We start from the raw sequence: 20,744 nt of genomic DNA on the forward strand, positions 1-20,744 counted from the left end.
TGTATCTATAAAATCTATATATATCTATATGTATAAAACAATCACAAACTGTGGGTTATGCTATAGTAAAGATTTAATTTGCATATTATTAGCTTATTACAAAAATTATATAAGTGCTTAAAAAAATTATTAAAAGAAAGGAAATTATTAAGAAAAATCCCAATTACTTAGAATTTACCTATATTATAATAAAAAATGAAATAAAAAAAACTTTACCCTTATATATATATTCGTAAAAACAAAATATCATATTTTTATTGGAGTATTTTAATTCTAATAAAAAAGAATCTTAAGAATTCAAATATTTTTTTCCAGATATATTCTATAAAATAGCCAAACGAAACTGTGAGTACTCGATACCTATCGATACACTGCTGGCAAGACAAAGTATCGACTACAATTGAGGGAAACCACAATCGACTTATCAAGGCAACAACAGGTAGTTGTCCCGCCCTGGCGTAGGTCAGTTGATAAAATCGCTTCGGCATTACAAAATACTCGCTAAGTGCCGTCGTCGCGTTTTCAGATACTTAAAGTAATTAAAAGTATTATAATTAAGATATATATATTTTTCGCTACTCTCAGTTGTTTGTTATTACTGATGTTCTAAGTGTTAAGAAGTGGACAATAAGTTTATGAAATCTTAACTTTAAGATGAATCTGTTTTCCAAAAAAATCTCCCAGACATACGTATTCGAGTGCCTGCATATGTGTGTATCCATCTGTATAGCAATAATACATATATCATACGACTGGATGGCGGGGGTTACGGCAATAGAAACACACTCGTTTGGTATCGGTATCTTCAGATAGAAAGATGGAAAGATAGAAAGATATGTGGATATCTGATGCACCTCCCAGGCACACACACACACACACTCGCACACACCGGCACTGACACGTGTTCATGTGCTGCACCTGTATGGGTAATACCCATCTGTTGATCTGCGACCTTGCCAGGAAATAATTACCCTCAGAAACATTATGATATTGCCGACGATAATAAGAACCCCCATATCATAATGAGGAATGTATACGTACTTGGGTACTTCGATGCAAATGGAAACCAAAACCCCATTTCCCACGTCAGAACTCCAAAATTTTTATATTACCATACATTTTCTATTTATTACAGATATATATATAGCAATATATATTGCATTTTTTCTAATAAGCCCTTTAATTTCTTCCGGGAATCCCATGTCAGATTAGTAATTCCTCCATCTCGCTCAATTGCATTGGAATTTTCACGTCAAAAAAATCTATGAGTATTATTTTTACCGGTAAATTCAATTGTTGAAATACTAAAATATGCCCCAGAACTATAAAGTATCTTTAAAAAAACTCAGTTTATAGTTTCTAGGGGGTAAGCAAATAACTAAACTTTTTCAATATTACTGGCTTGTAGTTTTGAGCATATCTTTAAATCTTTAATAATAAAAACAAAGCCTTGTTTTATCAATAATATATAAATATTTACATATATATGTGAAAAAACACGATAAACACCCATTTCTTATCAAAATGTTTTTATACATAACTACGTATTATGGTGAAATTTTTGATACACGTGCTTGGTAAACTGTAACCATGAATCGAAAGTACGCAAATAGTTTTTCTTATGAGCCGTCTGTAGAAGCATGACTCAATTTAGATACATATTCAGATACAGACATATCAATGTCTGCGTCAGGAAAACTTTGTTGACGTGGGTTTGAGTGTAAGATGAATCATCCCGAAGTAAGCTAAATTCTGTTGCTCTGAAAAAGTATTGTACTCTGCAATTATAAGGCATTATTGCACTCATGGGCTTTGTCCGCTTATCGAAAGCGAGTGCCTTTTCTAAAAATAGAAAATATATTATACATTGTTTGTATTTTTTTAATTGCGCTTGGGTTCTATATGAAAGTAAAATTTTTACAGTACTAATAAGCTATCAAAAAACTTTAAATGTCAAATATACGAGCCATAACTCATAAAGCAGACAGACATTTGTGCAAACAAAATTTCCCACTTTCACTTTCGAAACCAGACAGTAGTTGGCATTCCCATTAAGTCGGTGGCGTCTATGTGTCTAAAGAAAAAAAAGAAAAGAAACGCATTTCATGACCTTTAAATAATTTCCTAAGAAATACATAATTGGAGAGAAACCAAAACTTGCATACATATTTAGTATGCACCCAAAAGTTTGTTCTCATTTAGGAAAGTATCCCTTCTGTAATTCTATTCTTTTCGCGTCTACGTGACTTAAGTCCATTATATTATGACTTTGCATGATAAAGGGTGTGCCAGATATTTTATGAAACCTTATTTACTTTCGCCGGGAAAGGCAACCAATGAAAATTCTTTTGGGCGCGACCTGTTTTACAGAACTTAATATATTTCTTAGGGCAGGAACTCATTAAATTAATATTTTCCATTAGGTCATAAGGCCATATTTTATACAGGAGCAATTAAGGGCTTTGGTATCTTTCTATCGGAACTTTAAGGTTGTGGATTTCCCCTTAAAGTCATTTGCATATAAGTATATACATATCTTTAAGCTGCAACAGTCACCACTTGACTTTAAGAACCGAAAACAATATCAGAGGTTTAAAAAAGTACACAGTGTGTTCTACATTCAAACTTCATAGCTTAAACATTCCAAGCTCAAAGCACTCTATAAGTAATTTTATCGACATTACAATAGGAAATATAAATAAAGGTAGAATCACTACTATAACTCAAAGTCGAGTGCCGATCCTTAGCATTTTTTATTAGCACATTTTGTTATGTAGTGTGGTATAAAATTTCCGGCTCATAACCGTCAGAACATTTTATATTCTACCCCTTACCCCTTTTATTAGCACTAATACTTAGTATATTGTTAAGAATATGTACATATTTGTAGTAGATCTAAATATATGTATGGTAACCAAATAAGTATGTTGCTCATAACAACTGTTTAAATATTAAAAACAATAGCCTTGTACATATGTATGTAAATATTATGATTTTAATGAAACCCAATTGTTCCTATTTTGCTTTTTCCAGTACTGAATCTCAATCACCGGAAACCCCCCACAGAATAGAATCTCCCTCATAATGTACCCCTTCGTAAGTTTCCAATCTATGCCTTTAGTTTTTATTTTAAAAGCATCAATCATTATCCCAAATAATGTTTTTATATTTTGAAAATTGATTTAAATGTACTTTTTATAATCTGCTTTTTTCGTCTTAAGTAAACTTATTTAAATCATGCCTAAGAAAATGTTTGTATAGTATTTTGGTTTCTGGGTGAGTTAAATTAATATTTTTGGCTTTTAACTTTTGGTTTTTTTTTTTAAATTTTTAAATATAATTAAACAAATGGCTTGTGAGCTCGCTCTGTGAATATTAAGCTTAATTTTTTGACCTTTATAGGGTTCTGGTTCTGGAATGCCATCGTACCCCCCTACCTCCACTAATCACCAAGAGCCACCACGGGCGCCCTTTGGAGCTGGTTGGGTGCCACCGATGCAGCAAAACTCGCCATACCCCCCCTCACAGCCATCGCCCCAAATGTACCAGCACCACCACCACCACCAACACCAGCCTCATCAACAGCAACATTATCCCGGAGCCCCTGCTCCCTATCCACCAATGTCGGCTCCATACCCGACGGCCAACCCATCCTATCCACCGTATCCCAGTTCGAATCCGTATCCATCACAATTCGCTCCTCCGTTGCATCAGCAGCAGCAGCAGCAACCAGTTTCGAATAGCCCCTATCCCACGGATCGTGGATATACCCCAGCCATGACAGCCGGATACGATGGAGGTTATGGCTACGGAAACGGACAAGGACATGGACAAGGACAAGGACATGGACATGGGCAGGGGCAGGGTTATGGACAGGGGCATGGTCATGGGCATGGGCATGGACAGGGGTATGGGAATGGTCAGGGGCAGGCTCATCGGTCACTCCCAGCTCACAGAGAGGTTGGTCATCAATTACCGGAGGCAGTGGCGTGCGCAGGAATATTTACAAAGGGGTTTATTATTTTATTTGATTTATTTTTACCTTTAATGCTTATAAATATGGCTGGTAAATTTTCAATTTAATAACTTTGGGTTAAGAAGTACTTCTATCACCCCCCTTGCGTACGCCACTGACTGGCCAAATTAAGCGCACTCTCACATCCCAAGTAGCTTCTCCCCCCAGGGCGGTCTTATAACTATAATCCCTCTTCAGCCTCAGCCATTCATTATCACAATCATACAGTAATAAAAAAGATGAAACCATCTCATCTGGTTCTTACCCGATTTTTCAGGGAACTCCCACTGTGGTGCCCGCCCAGGGCTTCGATCCCGTCAAGGATGCCCATGCCCTGCGCAAGGCGATGAAGGGCTTTGGCACGGATGAGGATGCCCTCATCGAGATCATCTGCCGGCGGACGAACGAGCAGCGCCAGGAGTTCCAGCGCCAATACAAGACCCATTTCGGCAAGGACCTTATCGAGGACATTAAGTCGGAGACGAGCGGTAACTTTGAGAAGCTCCTCGTCGGCCTGCTGCGCCCCATCGTGGACTTCTACTGCGCGGAGCTGAACGATGCCATGGCTGGTCTGGGCACCGACGAGGAGGTCCTCATCGAGATCCTCTGCACGCTGTCCAACATGGAGATCTATACGATCAAAAACCAGTACTTACGACGTAGGTTCATTGCAGTGAAATAACGTCCAGTGCAATCACGCCCAGTGAAATAACGCCCAGTGAAATAACACCCAGTGAAATAACACCCATTTTTACTTTTATAGGAGTTATTTCATTGGGTGTAATTTCATTGGGCGTTATTTCCTTGGGCTTTATTTCCTTGGGCGTTATTTCACCGTATTAATAATATTCAAAACCCCATCTAGTGTACGGTGCTCACTTGGAGTCCGAACTAAAGTCGGAGACCTCGGGCAACTTTAAGCGGCTGCTCACCTCCTTGTGCACGGCGGCACGGGATGAAAGTGGTCGGGTGGACCCCAATGCGGCCAAGAACGATGCCAGGGAGCTGCTCAAAGCAGGCGAACTGCGTGTCGGCACCGACGAAAGCATGTTCAACATGATCCTCTGCCAGAGGAACTACCAGCAGTTGAAAATGGTATGTTACTAAGTAAACCATAGGTATAGATAATATAAAATCAACAAAATTGAGTTCAACTAGGTACTCAGTCAAAGAACACAACGGTTGAATAGTTTTATATAGTAATCCAAGTTCTTAGCAGGAAAAAAAATTACATCTTTAACCAGAAGAATTACCAGCAGTTAAAAATGGTTACAAAGAAAGCAAGTTCTTTAGAAAATGGAAAATACAAATTAGTAAATAAAATATAATTAAACCCAAAAACTGTGAAGTTGAATATTTTAGGATGGTAATCAAAGTTCTAGTCAGAGAAGGTTAAAAAAAGAATTTAGACCCTTAACCAGCAGTTAAAACGGTAACCGACTTGGGAAAACAAAAAAAACAGTCTTAGTTCTTATTATAAGGACTTGTATCGAGGAAATACCATAGTTAAACTTGATAATATACCATATTAGCCACAAAAACCGCTCGACTTTACGAACATCCTCTTTTTCTGCAGATATTCCAGGAGTACGAGAACATGACTGGCCACTCGCTGGAGAAGGCCATCAAGAAGGAGTTCTCCGGCGACGTGATGGAAGGCCTTATCGCCATCTACAGGTGTGTCACAAACAAGGCCGAATACTTTGCCTCGCGTTTGCACAAGTCGATGGCCGGAATCGGTACCAACGACACCCAGTTGATCCGTGTGATCATCACGCGGAGCGAGGTAATTATATCTAAAAATCTATCCCATATATTCTCGACTAAGATGACATTTTATATTACAGATTGATATGACAGACATCAAGGTGGCTTTTGAGCGTCTGTACGGCAAGTCCTTAAAGAGCTGGATCAAGGTATGATAAAAATCCCTCTTTAGATGCATATAATCTTATAAAATGTATATATTTCAGGGCGATACTTCGGGCCACTACAAGCATGCTCTCTATGCCCTGGTGGGTGAGCAGCGGTCTTCTTAAGAATCTCCATATATATTTATTATTCAAATCAAATCGAACTTGAAATCAATTATTCGAATACGTTTTATCTTTTCAATGTATTCGATCATTAACATACATACAACATACACGCCAAGGGAGCCAAACAATTATGACCCACTTTGTAGACTTTAAGTGCTCACAAATATTACCTGAACAATTTGATACCTCTATAAACAAGCATAAAACCTATGGTTAGCAAGAGTTGTATTTGTTTTTTTTTAAAATATTAAAATACCTTTGTATTTAAACGTGCTCGGAAAGACAAATATACCTACATATATTGAAGTTCCTCTCGTGAATCACTTGCTGCTTTGTTTGGAAACAAAAGAAAAAGAACTAAAGATTTGCTAATATTTCAAGTGACCACATAAATGTTGCAATGAATCTTTCTACCTACCGACTTCGTCTCGACAGTGCCTCAATGTAACTTTATTGCCTACTTCAAAAGCATTTAAAAACTGCAAGAAAAAAAACAAAAATAAACATACACTACAAAAAATATATGCATATTGAACCGAAGAATCTATTTGTATTCACTTATACACTACTATACACATAATCGTGTTTGTAAGCGGGCTCTTTTAACTTCTAGCTCGCTGTCAATGGAATAAATTATTATATATATGTGTGTATTATATCAATGGAATTTTTCCTTGTCGATTATGGGCAAACTATGGATGATACTATAGTATATCATTTGAGGACTCGAACCTCAATGAACAAGGAATCGTTGCGAATATAGTTGCGACTGGTGATGACCCTGTGTGGTATATGAAAGTACTGGTTGCTCTGGATAAAGTCGTCGCTCTTCTTGCGCACGTTAACGGTTTTGACATAGTCCTCCGCCTCCGCCAGATTGGAGCTCTGATCCCGGATGATGATCTCGGCCTGGAGGCGGCAGGGCCAGGCCAAAAGTGGATCGTACTCCCCGGAAAGAACGTTCAAACAGGCGATCACATTTCGACCCTTCCACGTTCCCTTGCCGTTTAGGAAAATATCCAGCTAATCAGAAATATCATATTATAAGAATTCAAAACTAAAACAGGATAGGTTCCTAACTCACCCGAAGAGCATAGCTAAATGCTTTATTGGAGAACATGGCGCTGTGAAGAATGGTGTCGTATTGCTTCGACTCTTCGAGTTTCTTCGAGTAGTCCTTAATGCGCCAAATCAAGTGACCTAAAGGGTGATGAATATTAGTTTCTTATAACCAGTAAATACTAATATATCAAATAGATATACCTCTTATGTTCTGCACACTAGCGATGCGCTGCTGCATGGCCATCTGGGCCTCCAAATCAGAAAGATTCTGCATGGTCTGGTGAAGGGCTCTATCCAATTTATCGCAACGCTCTTCGGTTTCGCACACAATGTTCTTGACATTCTTCACTTCGTAGTCCAATGTGGCCTGCTTCGAAGTTACGTAGTCACTATTGCCCAGCTTTGTTTTGATGTCCTCATTGATCTGCTGCAGAAATTCCTCGATCTGAAAGAACTTCTCCCTAGGATTTGGATTTTGTTCAGTTTTTAATATACTTCATAAGATATTTAACTCCACTTACCGGTTCAGCCTCTCGTTTTCGAAGATCAGCTCCTCCAGCTTAAGAATATTATCGTTCAGCTGATTCTGGTGAAAGGTCACGTCCGCCGAGAGCTGGTTAATCAGCTTTTGAGCCTCGTCCAGCCTCGACTGGACTTGCTCCTTCAAGGACTACGGTAGATAAAGATTGGTATATCTTAAGAAGAAGGTCTTTATATCGCTTACACTTGTAAAAGGTTTCATATAGCTCAATTATAAACTTGGATTTACTAGCTGGCTTTACTTGACAAATGACGTAAGATTCAACACACTCTCTTAAAAGACAAATTCTAATAACGAATATTAGAGAATTTAACCACAAACTCATAGAGGTATCTTACTTAAGAATCGGGATCCGATAACTAAAGTTATGGAATCTAGAAGTGCAATTTTTTGGACCCCATTCCGAAAACCATTGGAAATACGGAAAAATCGAACATGAAAATGGGTTAAAACTTTGAACCTCTTTGAAAACAAATATTTGATTGTAGATTATTAGAGAATTTAAGCACAAACTCATAGAGGTATCCCACTTTAAAATCGGAGTCCAAGAACTCAAGTTATGGAATCTTGAAGTGAAGTTTTGGGACCCCATTCGAAAACCATTGGAAATACGGAAAAATTGAACATGAAAATGGGTTAAAATTTGGACCCTCTTTGAAAACAAATATTTGAATGTAGATTATTAGAGAATTTTACCACGAACTCATAGAGGTATCCCACTTTAAAATCGGAGTTCAGTAACTGAAGTAATGGAATTTCGAAGTGCAGTTTTGGGTCCCCATTCTGAAAACCATTGGAAATACGGAAAAATCGAACATGAAAATGGGTTAAAATTTGAACCCTCTTTGAACGTATATATTTTGATGTATAATATTTGGAAATTTAACCACAAACTCATAGAGGTATCCCACTTCAAAATCGGAGTCCAAGAACTCAAGTTATGGAATCTTGAAGTGCAGTTTTGGGACCCCATTCGAAAACCATTGAAAACACGAAAAAATCGAACATGAAAATGGGCCAAAATTTGGACCCTCTTTGAAAACAAATATTTGAATGTAGATTATTAGAGAATTTTACCACAAATTCATAGAGGTATCCCACTTCAAAATCGGAGTCCAGTAACTGAAGTTATGGAATTTTGAAGTGCAGTTTTGGGTCCTCATTCTGAAAACCATTAAAAATACGGAAAAATCGAACATGAGAATGGGTTAAAATTTGGACCGTCTTTGAACGTATATATTTTGATGTAGAATATTAGGAAATTTAACCACAAACTCATAGAGGTATCCCACTTCAAAATCAGAGTCCAGTAACTGAAGTTATGGAATTTTGAAGTGCTGTTTTGGGTCCCCATTCTGAAAACCATTGGAAATACGGAAAAATCGAACATGAAAATGGGTTAAAATTTGGACCCTCTCTGAAAGTAAATATTTTGATGTAGAATATTAGGAAATTTAACCACAAACTCATAGAGGTATCCCACTTTAAAATCGGGATCCAATAGCCAAAGTTAAGGAATCTTGAAGTGCAGTTTTGGGACCCCATTCGAAAACCATTGAAAACACGAAAAAATCGAACATGAAAATGGGTCAAAATTTGGACCCTGTCTGAAAACAAGTATTTGAATGTAGATTATAAGAGAATTTTACCACAAACTCATAGACGTATCCCACTTCAAAATCAGAGTCCAGTAACTGAAGTTATGGAATATTGAAGTGCAGTTTTGGGACCACTTTCTGAAAACCATTGGAAATACGGAAAAATCGAACATGAAAATGGGTTAAAATTTTGACCCTCTTCGAAAAGAAATATTTGAATGTATATTATTAGAAATTTAAGACACAAACTCATAGAGGTATCCCACTTCAAAATCGGTATTTAAATACTCAAGTTATGGAATCTAGAAGAATAGCAATATCTACATTGGGCAGTCTATTGTAAGAGCATAATAAATACATAACTTGCTCATACTTCGCTATCTATTCTTCTGTGTTTTTACTCTTCTTCTTTGCTACAAGGTTAAGTTTAGAGCTTTACGAAACTTAAGATAAAAAGGCTTTTAATTCCCCTAAGAAGGTATAAAAAATATTTATTTGTTTTACTCGGTTTGTTATTATAGTCACATAAGAATTGAATTCTCATAAAAGTTTAATCCCTACTCTTATGGACTTATATTTCCCGAAGTAACGAAGTTCATAGATACTCTCTTCTTGATTGGGAACATTCTGTGATGTCTATGTTAAGTTTAATACTCTTAAGGTCTTATATTTCGCAGTGACTAACAATATATCGAAATCCCCCTTACTCACCTGGGTGATATCACAGCAGTATTGGACATCTAGCTGGTTCTGTTCGATGGCAAAGGCCCTGCGATTGGATTCCTCGTCCATCTGGTGGCGGAGTTCGTCCAGCGCCTTCTCGGTGTCGCGGGTCCAATCCTCGACGACTTGGTTCTGCTTCCGGATATTTCCCACATCGGTGATAAGATGCAATCGCTGGCGGATCTCCTCGTTGAGAACGGAACGAATGGTGCCCACATCCTGCTCGATGACCAGAAGACGCTGATCCGACTGTCGATCCAAACGATCCATGCTGACACTCATCCTATTGTTGACGTTCTGGTTCTGCTGATTGATCCGGGGACACTCCTTCTGGTGGGAACGCATCCGGATGCGGGGAATGAAGGCCTGACAGCCGTTGGGACACTCCTCCAGCACCTGGCCGCAGTGGATCAAGTGTTCCTGCAGTCGCATCCAAAGGGGAGTAATGTAATAGTAATCAAAGGTGGACTGAAAGATTGGGCGATTATAACCGTGAATGTCTGGGCATCGAACCATTCGTTGCAGAAGAGGCACGACGACTTCTCATACTTGACTATGGTCGTCGATTTTGGGGGGCTGTCGTTATGGTTATGGTTCTGATTCTGATTGGAGTCCTTTGATAGATCCCTCCTCGTCGATCCCTTGGTCAATGACATATTTTAATTTGACTCGATTGGATTTAGTATAGTACAAAAATAAATCAAATTCTCTGGTGCTGCTAGAACCGCCCTATGCACACTAAACTCAGCCGAAAATGATTAAGAATTTCCTTCGGCATAGTCATACGCGGCACACAGACGTGGTTTAGATATAGCTTTGCACATGTGTTAGCATTAGGGCGTCCATGAAATCTATATGACAACCTCGAACTGATAGCACCCTCAAATGGTACGAGTACGACTTCGAAAACAAAAAAGAACCAGAACAAACGAATCGTATTGACCACTAACTTGGCAAACTCTTTTCTCGACCATAAAACACAGCTACCAAATGTCCACTAAATTCTCTCTCGATCTTCCAGCGATTGCGACTATATGCCTATATGTACCTGCAAAATACTGTTATCTTCCAGTCTACAAACAAACATATATGCACATATACATCTATATATATATGCGGAATGTGAGATATCATTATCAATGAAAACGGCCCCCACAATCAAAACTTTTTGGTATTGCTTCAGCAATGCAAATGGGAGCAACAACGACGACGCCATCAACCAGATAACATTGCGAAGGGGCTAGAGTAGGCGTGGCAATGGGTCTGGTCGACACAACAAGTGCACTACGCAGTACAGTAAATCCCATTTATTGGTTCGCCCTACTTAAATACCCCTAAAAACTGGAGTATCAAGGTTGAACTGCACGTAAACAATGTGTGTCCTATACTATTCCAATCACATATTATTCCTATATCCCATATGTTATTTTTTAAAATACGTAACGAAGCCCCTAAATCTTTTTTTGGATAAATTTATCTTAAATAGTTTAGGGTGTTTAAAAAAAGTTATTTGAATGCACTACACTCTTTAGACGTTGAAACTGATCAACTAAAAATGCATTGTGTTCATAACTATCAAAATCTAACGATCTTGAAAACTTCGTGGTACTCTGATAAAATTGCTATCATCTTGACAATACCAAGTTAATTGCCAGTTGTAGAATACGTTTTCAAGGTACTCTACAAGAAAGGGAAATATTTTCTATTCTTTCAGAGGTATGAAAAAGAAAACATTCATGATTTTTCAACAAAAATTCTTTTTATCTAACAAAAAAAAATGTATACATAAGGGAAATAAATAAATTAGGGGTTTTTAAAACTATGGCCTCGAGTCGCTTTACAAGTATGTGGACTCGAACTTTTCGCGCATTTTGAGTTTTCGCTGTTTTCCGGGAAAAATACTGAAACTCTTGATGTTGAGGCCCCGTTGGAGCATTCGGATGGTATAGTCAGGGACCAGGCAGGCCACACAGGTTAGCAGGATCCACAGCCAGACCGGCAGAGAGGCCAACAGATTGTTGTAGGCCCAATAGATGTCGGTGTCGTAATCCCTGCAAAAATGAAATAATGTTATTTAACCCAGTATGTAACCCAGAAATGAAGCGAACTCACAGATTGATAACGTTGTAGATAACCGTTGTGATTACAAAACCCAATATGGAAATGATGATGGTGAATATGTACCAATAGGAAAGGTACATCGACTCGAGCCAAAGCTTGAGGTTCACCACGACCACCACCGTCCACATGAGGAGGGTTCCAAAGCAGGAGAAGGCCACCGTCTGGCCGTAGTTCAGGATCACGTTGTTGAAGGAAAACAGGCAGAAGGCGAAGTAGAATATGATCACCGAGTGATAGATGGCAAAGAGGACCCACATAAGGAAGTACGGCCAGTGTAGTTGCTTATTATCCGTATTCTTCTTGTAAAGCTGCGGTGTTCTGTTTAAAGAAGGGATGTCTTGACTTAGAAAGATAATTTTCGGTACTATCCCATACAATTACCTCATCAACTTATCCTCGGTGTATGGCTTCTCGGAGATGGCAATGAACAGAATGGGCAGCGAAGTGTATATCACATTGTACAAGGTGAGGAACAGTGAGTCGTAGACGGAGGACGAGGAGAACAGGGTGTGGAATTGGAACAGGAACATGATGCCCATGAAGACGATGTTCTTGTAGAAGAAGTACAGGACCAGCAGGGAGAGTCGGACACTGTGATAGTGGCCATGGACGAGAAGCAGTCGCTTTAGCATGCAGAACTTGGCGAAGGCGAAGTCGGCACATCGAGCCGCCTGTCTGCCCTCGCGTCCCATGATTCCGATGCCCACATGAGCCTCCTGGATCATGGACACATCATTGGCCCCATCGCCAATGGAGGCCGTGTTGTAGTTCTCGTTGGAAGACTTGATAAGCGACACCACTTCGCTCTTCTGCAGCGGACTAAGGCGACAGCACAGTACAGCCGTACACTTGACGGCCACATCCCGGAACTCCGAGCTGGCCTCCGCCAGAGCCACGCCCAAACTCTTTCCATCGATGAGCAGAGCGCACTCCTGGCCAATTCCAAAGATGATCTCACGGTCCAGGGCGTTCAAGTGGAGGAGCATCTCCTCCCTGTTCTTGCAGTCGATAATGAAGTACTTCTTGGCATCGGGCGGAATGTGTCCACAGGACAGGGCTATATTCAGGGCCGTCTCCACCTTGTCGCCCGTCAACACCCAGATCTTGATGCCAGCCGCCTGAAGGGACACCAACGTATCCGCCACGTCGTCCTGCAGGGCATCCTCTACAGCTGTCGCTCCCAGCAGGTCAAGATCTTTGGAAAGAACATATGATGTCATATCAGAACAAAACAAGAAAGGACATACAAGAATTGGCGCCCAACGTGGGACATTATGCAAAACGTAGTCAATCTTTCATATATATTAAAAAAATTTAAAAAAAAATGTTTGATTCATACGAAAAAAATAAAGGTATGTCAATTCCCAATTTTCTCTCCATCTTCCCTACACAATTTATACTTATAGAAGGTAGGTAGGTATAAAAATGGAGTGGCCAAACCGAGGTGTAACCTCACGAATACTTACTGCTTTCGATCTTCGCATAGCACTCCTCGCTGAGTTGTTTTCGATTCTCGAGTGAGCTATTGGCCTGGGCCAGCTCTACGAGGAAATCCTGGTACTCCTCCTCCGCAATTAGACGACGGGCAATGGCCAGGGTGCGTAGACCCAGGCGGGCAAAGTCACTGATGTGACTGTCCGTCTTTGAGACCAGATCCGCCGAACTGTTGGCGCACAGCGGAAAGACATAGCTCTCGGCGCCCTTGGTATAGATCCATTTCCTGCCCTCCGTATCCCGCACGATCACACTCATTCGCTTGCGATCCGATGTGAACTCTAGGACATGGAGTCGCTGGAAGGTCTCCTCCTTGGGCTTGGCAAATGGTCGCTTGTAATCCATGTGGGGCGGAACAATTCTCACCCGAAGGGTTTCGTCATCGTCTCCGGTGTAGACCATTCCTAAATTGGCACAGGCCTCCACCAAAGCCTTCTCGTCCGGACTGGAGGCCTGATAGTCCAAGGTGCTGTAAAGGAATAAGGGAAATACTTAACATTAACTACTCAAAAGAGGTATCTGTAGGGTATATCTATTTGGGTGTTCTTGAGACTTTTTCACGCCAAGCGACTGATATTTTTGGTATACCCTAAATTTAAAAGTTTTCCATAATCTAGGGAATTTCAAAAGTACCCTCCCACTCGACTTACAATATGAAATCGCGTATTTCGTTCTTCCTGCGCTGCGACTCGGCTCGCATAAGAATTGTGGGCTGCCGGGTGAAGGTGGGTGCGGCGTAGGATTCCCGGGAAGTAGTGCTCGTGGATCGGAAGAGGACGTTGGTTGGTGGAGAGCTGACTGCAGTCGGACTGGTGAGGTAGGCATTAGGCGCTCCATAGGAGTGGGCCCTCCTGTGACCGGGAGTCTGACCATTCTGTGGCTCCCAGGACTGTTGCAGATCCTTCTCTGAGGTAGACCGTCGGAATTGCAGTGAAATGGGTCGAAAGTTGGGAGTGTTCTCCACACCATTTAAGGCCTCATTGAGGTCAGTCTGGTTGACATTCAAGTCAATGGCGGTGGCGGTGGCATTGGGGGAATTGTGAATCCGATTGGAGCGGGCAAAGTTGGGACTCCTCTTCACCACCACCGGTCGTTTGCGACGCTCCACACCATAGTCGGAAACGAGCAGAGGATTGACATCCGATGAAGTGGCCGTCGAATTGGAGCCATTCGGATGACCCGACACCGAGTTATCGATGGTGTGGCTCACATTGAGCTCGCTCTGCTGACTAGCATTGTGACTCTCCTCGGTGATGTCCGAAATGGAGTACATCTCCGGCGGACCCGACTTGATGGCGGCCAATGGTTCCCTCTTGGTGTTGCCCGCATCAGCCTCCTCCAAGGAACCGGAGGCCACCTGAACCGTGTGGCAAACGGACAAAGCCTGGAAGAAAACACGCTGGTTGGCCTGTAAAGTAAAGAAATTATATATAATAATATATTATACAAATAAGATATTGAAAAACATAAACCCATTGAAAAGACTTTGACCTACATTGAATTTGTTGATGTCTAGGAGGGCCTTGGTCTCCTCATCCTCCAGCCGCGTCGTCTTGAATAGGAACTTCTGGCCGGCTATCGAGCACTGCTGGAAGTTCATCTCGTTCTTGGTCAGCGTGCCCGTCTTATCGGAGAAGAGTATATTGATCTGGCCCAACTCCTCGTTCAGATTCGATGTGTTCACCACGCAGGGCTGGTCGGTCTCCTTCTCGTACAGCTCGATGTCCCACTCCATGAACCAGCTACCAATAACCCGCTGCAATTCGATGGTCACATACAGGGAGATCGGAATCAGGTAGTTGAAGAGGATGAGGAAAGACAGGTAATCCTGCAGGAACTGTTTTACGCTGTAGCTGTCCGTCGCATCGCCCAGATAGGTCAGCTTGGGTATCACAAATAGTTCGTTGTACCTTAAGTGAAGGACATGTATAAGGGTTCCTCAATATTCCCAAACCAAAACTCACCTTTTGAGGAAGTAGAGCAGGGTGACTATCGCGATCAGGGCGACGAGTATGACGATCAGGAAGCGGTTGATGTACGTCTCGCTGGAGGCGTTCTTGTTCCGGGTGAGCCGGCTGTTCAGCTGCAGCTTGGAGATCATGCCCGTGTAGACGGCGCATCCGATGACGCACTCGGTGTTCTTCACCCGCGATCCGCGCAGCAGGACATTCTCGGCGGACAGGGGCAGGATTCGTCCCTCGCCGCCCTTCAGCTCGATCTTGCCATTGAAGCTGTACAGATCGGTGGTGGGACTCTCGCACTCGATCATGCCCAGCTTGTGCATCTCCTGTAGATCCACGGTGGGCAGGTCCCGCGGCACCATCAGGGTCTTCAGATTGGACTCACCATCCAGATTGGCCGTGGTGATGAAGCACTTCCCATGCGGATCTGTGGATCGCAGCAAGACCAAATCGCACGGCACATCGCAGTCTCGCTCGACGACGACTAAGTCCCCGGAAATAACGTCCTCCGACTTTATTATCGCCTCCTTGCCATCCCGGATAACCGTGACTGAAAAAGGCGCAAACATTTTAAAAAGGTCTAGATTCCTAGTATTTTGGGAATTTTCGTGATCAAAATCAATCATGTTCAATCAAAAGCAATCGTGTTTTAAGCTAAGGGTCGTTTTCTTGAGTGCCAGTTACATTTTCTCGGACAAACGAAGTGCCGGTTAAGCAAGTTCAGATTTCTAAAGTATTCAAAATTTATAATATCAGCTTTTTAGGCCTTTTCTAAAAGCCGCAATGCTTACAAGACGGTTTTTTTTGGTCGTCAGGTTTTCGGACAGATTGCTAACCCACACTTTAACTGGCACTCGAGAAAACGACCCTTCATCTTTACTTTATTCAGATAAACAATTTTAGGATTTGCTTTCTGGCTTTATTACCAAAATATTTCTTTATGATTTCATTCGAGTTTTTGGTTTACCCACCTGGTGAAGAATTAACCACGTTGTCCGTCCTATATCGCAGGATATCTTCATAACCCTGTTTAGCGGCAGTGACGGCAATTACAAATACCAGGGGTAAAAGGGAGGTCATCGGAGACACAGGACTATCTAAACATAAATAGATATTGGGAAATTTTAGTTGAAGTTATAACCATATTTAAGTTTGCCTTAAAGTACTTATCTAATAAAATTTAAGATTGTTTTTATAATTTTCCATATATTTACCAATTAGGAGAGATATAATTGTCATCACCAGGAAGTAGAAATTCGCAATTCGGCGAAATTGTTCCAATAGATTTTGTGGCAGGAATGTGATCAATGTGTATTTGGTTGATTTGATACGATTTTGGCCCTTTGGTCTTTTTTTCTTGACATCCTGAGGGCCACCAATTTGTATTTGAAGCCAATCATTTATTGTACTAACTCTGGAGCCCTGGAAAACATGGATCGAACAAATGGTAGGCATGTAGATAAGAATTGGTACTATCAGAATATTTGTTCAATGTATTCGCAATGAATCAGCGTCCATTTTCGGACAGAGGTGGGTGATAATAACATAAAACATAGTTAAATACCATTTATAACGTTTTAATTAATTACCTTTAATTTTTATTTATTACCTTTCAACGCAATAATTTGTAATGAAAAAAGTCTTAAGATGAGAATATAGTATATGTTAGTAAGAAAATTTTATTAACTTGTTTTTAGAAGTAAAGTTAGTTTTGGTAAATATTACCCATACGAGACATAAGCCAGATTGAGTTTAGCTTAAAGCTATAAATAAAACATTTATAAGGTTGTACATTTATAGATTTCAAACAAGATCGGGGGATTCCTTATAAACGGTAATATCAACCGGTAATTTTCCTTAAACTAGTTTATTATATTGACCCTGAAAAACTTCCCATATATTAGTGAATGCTAAGGTTAAATTTCAAACTATAGAAATAATAAAACAAATTAGTTTAAGGCCTCTTAAGATGGTATCTAATAGTCGAGACACCAAATATCACCAGATCAAGTACCCCAATGATTATATCACACACCTTATGCCAGCTCCATAGGAAGGCGTCCTTCAGATGGAACGATTCCTGATCTGCCCACGCTGTTGTGGGATAGGCTCCAATCCGATCGATGCGTCGAAATCCGCTCAGATGGTCATGGCCAAAGAAATTCATTGTTCATCATTCTAGGATCGACGCATTTGGTAGCGGTGTGACCACTGTCGCGTCCGATCATCTCTTAAAAGCCTTTTCACGGATCCACGCTGGGAACGGATTTTTCCGGGCAATACAATGGAAACTTTTACGACGAACCTCTCCCGTTTTCGCGTTTTTCGGAGCAATCACATTTTTAAACACCTGCTATTTGACTATTGTTAATTATTGTTTACTTATCGACATTCGGTCGCACATAAGCTTTCTATGCACAATAGAGTTGATCTCTATGAAATCCGATTTTTGGCGAGATTTAATTGTATTGAAAAAATATCCAAGCTGATATTGGAAAATCTACAATTCAGATCATATTTTTATCACATATGTTTTGGAGCCTTTGTATATCTTGATCTGAACTGACCAAAACTAAGGTCCGCCCTAATGCACATACAGACATTTGTATATTTATCGACTTTTTCTCAGCACACTTAAATGTATAACCTTAAAACGATGTTAAGTGGGCAATTTTAACACTTCAATTGAACAGTTCTATGATGCATGTCCACGACCATTGATACACATTGAATTTTTATAGATTTGTACAATGTATCAGTGGGTGGGTACATATTTGCTTTCGAATTTACATAGATCTTATCTTTCGATACACGCACTCACACACACTGGTCACTATTCTATTTGCGTTATACGATCATTCAGGATACTTTTAAGACATTCTATTAGATCCACAACTAATAGATCGCGAGAGACCCGCGTGATGTGCGCCACCGAAAAGCCGTTCTCACACTGAGAATTCGATCTGCATTTCCATACCCATACCTAGTGCGATCCCATTCCCATTCCCATACCCATTCACAGCTTCAAAATCGGTCGGCCACCGCTTTAGCTTCAGCTTCGGGCATCCAATAAAAGCTCGAAACCTATTGACGTCGCCAGTTTAAGTTTGCAGTGTCTATAGATATGTACATTTGTATGTGGACGCTACACACGAAGACATTCGGGAACTAATAGGTTCAAAGTGCATAGTTAATTTGCCGTATTGTCAATTCGATGACGTCCCACTCAAATCAAATCTCATAAAAACCAATTGTTTGAGATCTAGCACTGACTTTTCCTTATGCTCAAGTTGGAAATTTTATTGTGTGCTTTTGGCCAGCAGGTAATTGAGTTATTTCCGCATAAGCTGCTGTTTTAATATATTTATAATTCCTTAATTTCTGGTAATATAGGAATGGAAGTTCGCTTTGGGAGTACAAAGCTATAAAAACACTAATCAAATTCTTTTGAAAAATGGCATGTTGATAGCTTGTTTATTTACTTTGATAAAGTTCCTAGAACCGTATCATTTTAAGGTACATGTACCCTGAAGTTTTGGGAAATAAAAAGGTAATATATCATATTCAATTATAGGCCTGTTTAGTCTTAACTTATTTTCTATTTAGTTAAGTAAACAAACAAAATTCACTCTCAATTCCATAACACCCTTATCAATGTTATCACTTTCAGATTCTGATAATCAACTTGGGCTTTTTCTTTCTTTTTTTTCTTTTTTTCTCCTTCTTTTTTTTTTGCGTATTCCAAAAGACAATTTCCGCATGATTCATATAACGACCGAAGCTGTCGATCAATCAATTTCAACAAGGATAACCCAAATATTTAGGGAGATTACTAAAATCAGACCTTCGTCACCTAGCGTACTCCAATTTGTAATCTAGGATTCCAGACCGAGCAGAGAATTTGTGTGATGGAATTCTAAGATTATAAAGTTGCAGTCCACTTTATCTAACCCACGCTCTCTTTCTCTCTCACATATCGACACACGGCGTTACCTTAATAGCTGCTTATCTTTTATATATATAAATTAGTTGATGGATATAAGCAGACACACTCACATAATCACATTGGCATGCTTTTTGCAATGACCTTATAAAACATATATGTACATATATGTATAGCTGAACAATACTCAGTGTTTGTTCCTTTGGCTGTTACACAATCGAATGCCAATATTCGAACTCACCCTTTTCTGAAGAAGTCTTTCGAAGAACTTGCCCATGGTGTGCCCTCGATTGTATCCACTGCGAAGGGGGGGTTTCTAGAGCCTCTTCGGGTTCATATATACGTGGGAATTCGGGAACAATGTGGCACCGACGCGAAACAATAGCATAACTGACTAAAACTGACCGATTTCTGTATCTCTCTAAAATACTTCGTTACCACGAATTCGTCGTATTGCTTATCGGGAATAACTTTTTTTTGAAACCAATAGCCGACTAGGCAGGTAATCTCTTCGTTAGATTCCGATGAGTAAGGTTTCACCGATCAGTTTTCAATAGTCGAAGCTCGCACACTCTTGTTTCTAGGATAGACCAACACTTTTCAGGGAATGGAAACCAATATGCAATGGATGGCTGACCGAAAGAATACTGCATTTCAATTAATATTGCACTCCGAAACGTCACTCGCAGGTGTACGAATTTTATCATTGCACATTATCAGTCGAGTGGCTTAAGGTATTACCAAAGGTATTATTATTTTCAGTTTACAACGAACAACGTGCACGATCATAGATAGACCTTCTGTCACCCAAGGCGTACCGCCCAAACTGATATCCGTGCCAGAGAACCGGGTCCATAATCCGATATCCTCCCCAGTATACGATCTCTTTCAGTTCTCATTTTGCTTTTGAGAGCTTTTAAGTACGGGGCTCTCTGGGCGCGGGACCTACCCATATCTATCTGCTTATATGTGAACTGCCAAAAAAAAACTGATAAGATTATGGGTATATCTAAGTACCGGGCACCTCAGCTGACTAATCGACGGTGACAGAGAACGTTTGAGCGACATTTGGAATAGAGTACGGCCATGGGCATGTTCCTCAAAGGGTTGGGTTCACTGTAAACCATTCTGTATCGCTGATACGAGTATCTTTACTTTCGTCACCATGATCGAGGTAAATTCATTTTTCAAATTCAACATCTCCTCGTCATTTTACAGTCCACAAACAGCGATAAGAAATCCGGATT

At 40.3% G+C, this 20,744-nt stretch overlaps 3 protein-coding genes across 10 annotated transcripts; 1 reads left to right on the plus strand and 2 right to left on the minus strand.

The window, feature by feature from the left end:
* The first annotated feature begins 416 nt into the window (after positions 1–416).
* On the plus strand, positions 417–6,276 carry AnxB11 (Annexin B11). Of its 2 annotated transcripts, XM_017069834.4 has the most exons (8): positions 417–535; positions 3,034–3,096; positions 3,403–3,960; positions 4,293–4,674; positions 4,881–5,110; positions 5,592–5,801; positions 5,863–5,931; positions 5,989–6,276. In XM_017069834.4, exons 2-8 carry the CDS (start codon positions 3,085–3,087, stop codon positions 6,052–6,054), a joined length of 1,527 nt encoding a protein of 508 aa, XP_016925323.2. In that variant the 5' UTR covers positions 417–535; positions 3,034–3,084; the 3' UTR covers positions 6,055–6,276. The 2 variants fall into 2 exon arrangements, with proteins under 2 accessions (XP_016925323.2, XP_016925324.1); XM_017069835.4 differs by lacking the exon at positions 3,403–3,960 and having other exon boundaries at positions 425–535.
* A 300-nt stretch (positions 6,277–6,576) lies between these two features.
* Positions 6,577–10,991, minus strand: Traf-like (TNF-receptor-associated factor-like). Of its 6 annotated transcripts, XM_017069838.4 has the most exons (7): positions 10,929–10,971; positions 10,470–10,619; positions 9,967–10,398; positions 7,638–7,786; positions 7,318–7,577; positions 7,139–7,254; positions 6,577–7,077 (listed from the first exon to the last, which is right to left on the minus strand). In XM_017069838.4, exons 1-7 carry the CDS (start codon positions 10,950–10,952, stop codon positions 6,769–6,771), a joined length of 1,440 nt encoding a protein of 479 aa, XP_016925327.3. In that variant the 5' UTR covers positions 10,953–10,971; the 3' UTR covers positions 6,577–6,768. The 6 variants fall into 6 exon arrangements, with proteins under 6 accessions (XP_016925327.3, XP_016925329.2, XP_016925328.2 ...); XM_017069840.4 differs by lacking the exon at positions 10,470–10,619 and having other exon boundaries at positions 10,929–10,991; XM_017069839.4 differs by lacking the exon at positions 10,929–10,971 and having other exon boundaries at positions 10,470–10,914.
* Positions 10,992–11,715: 724 nt separating this feature from the next.
* Positions 11,716–20,075, minus strand: LOC108006343 (phospholipid-transporting ATPase IF). Of its 2 annotated transcripts, none has more exons than XM_017069858.4 (10): positions 19,739–20,075; positions 16,769–16,976; positions 16,526–16,651; positions 15,558–16,104; positions 15,089–15,503; positions 14,244–15,001; positions 13,566–14,062; positions 12,481–13,294; positions 12,091–12,417; positions 11,716–12,029 (listed from the first exon to the last, which is right to left on the minus strand). In XM_017069858.4, the coding sequence occupies exons 1-10, from the start codon at positions 19,772–19,774 to the stop codon at positions 11,816–11,818; spliced, it is 3,942 nt and encodes a 1,313-aa protein (XP_016925347.3). In that variant the 5' UTR covers positions 19,775–20,075; the 3' UTR covers positions 11,716–11,815. The 2 variants fall into 2 exon arrangements, with proteins under 2 accessions (XP_016925347.3, XP_016925346.3); XM_017069857.4 differs by lacking the exon at positions 19,739–20,075 and adding an exon at positions 17,590–17,997.
* Between the last annotated feature and the right edge of the window lie 669 nt (positions 20,076–20,744).

Source organism: Drosophila suzukii, chromosome X (genome assembly GCF_043229965.1).
Source record: "Drosophila suzukii chromosome X, CBGP_Dsuzu_IsoJpt1.0, whole genome shotgun sequence".
Taxonomy (NCBI): domain Eukaryota; kingdom Metazoa; phylum Arthropoda; class Insecta; order Diptera; family Drosophilidae; genus Drosophila; species Drosophila suzukii.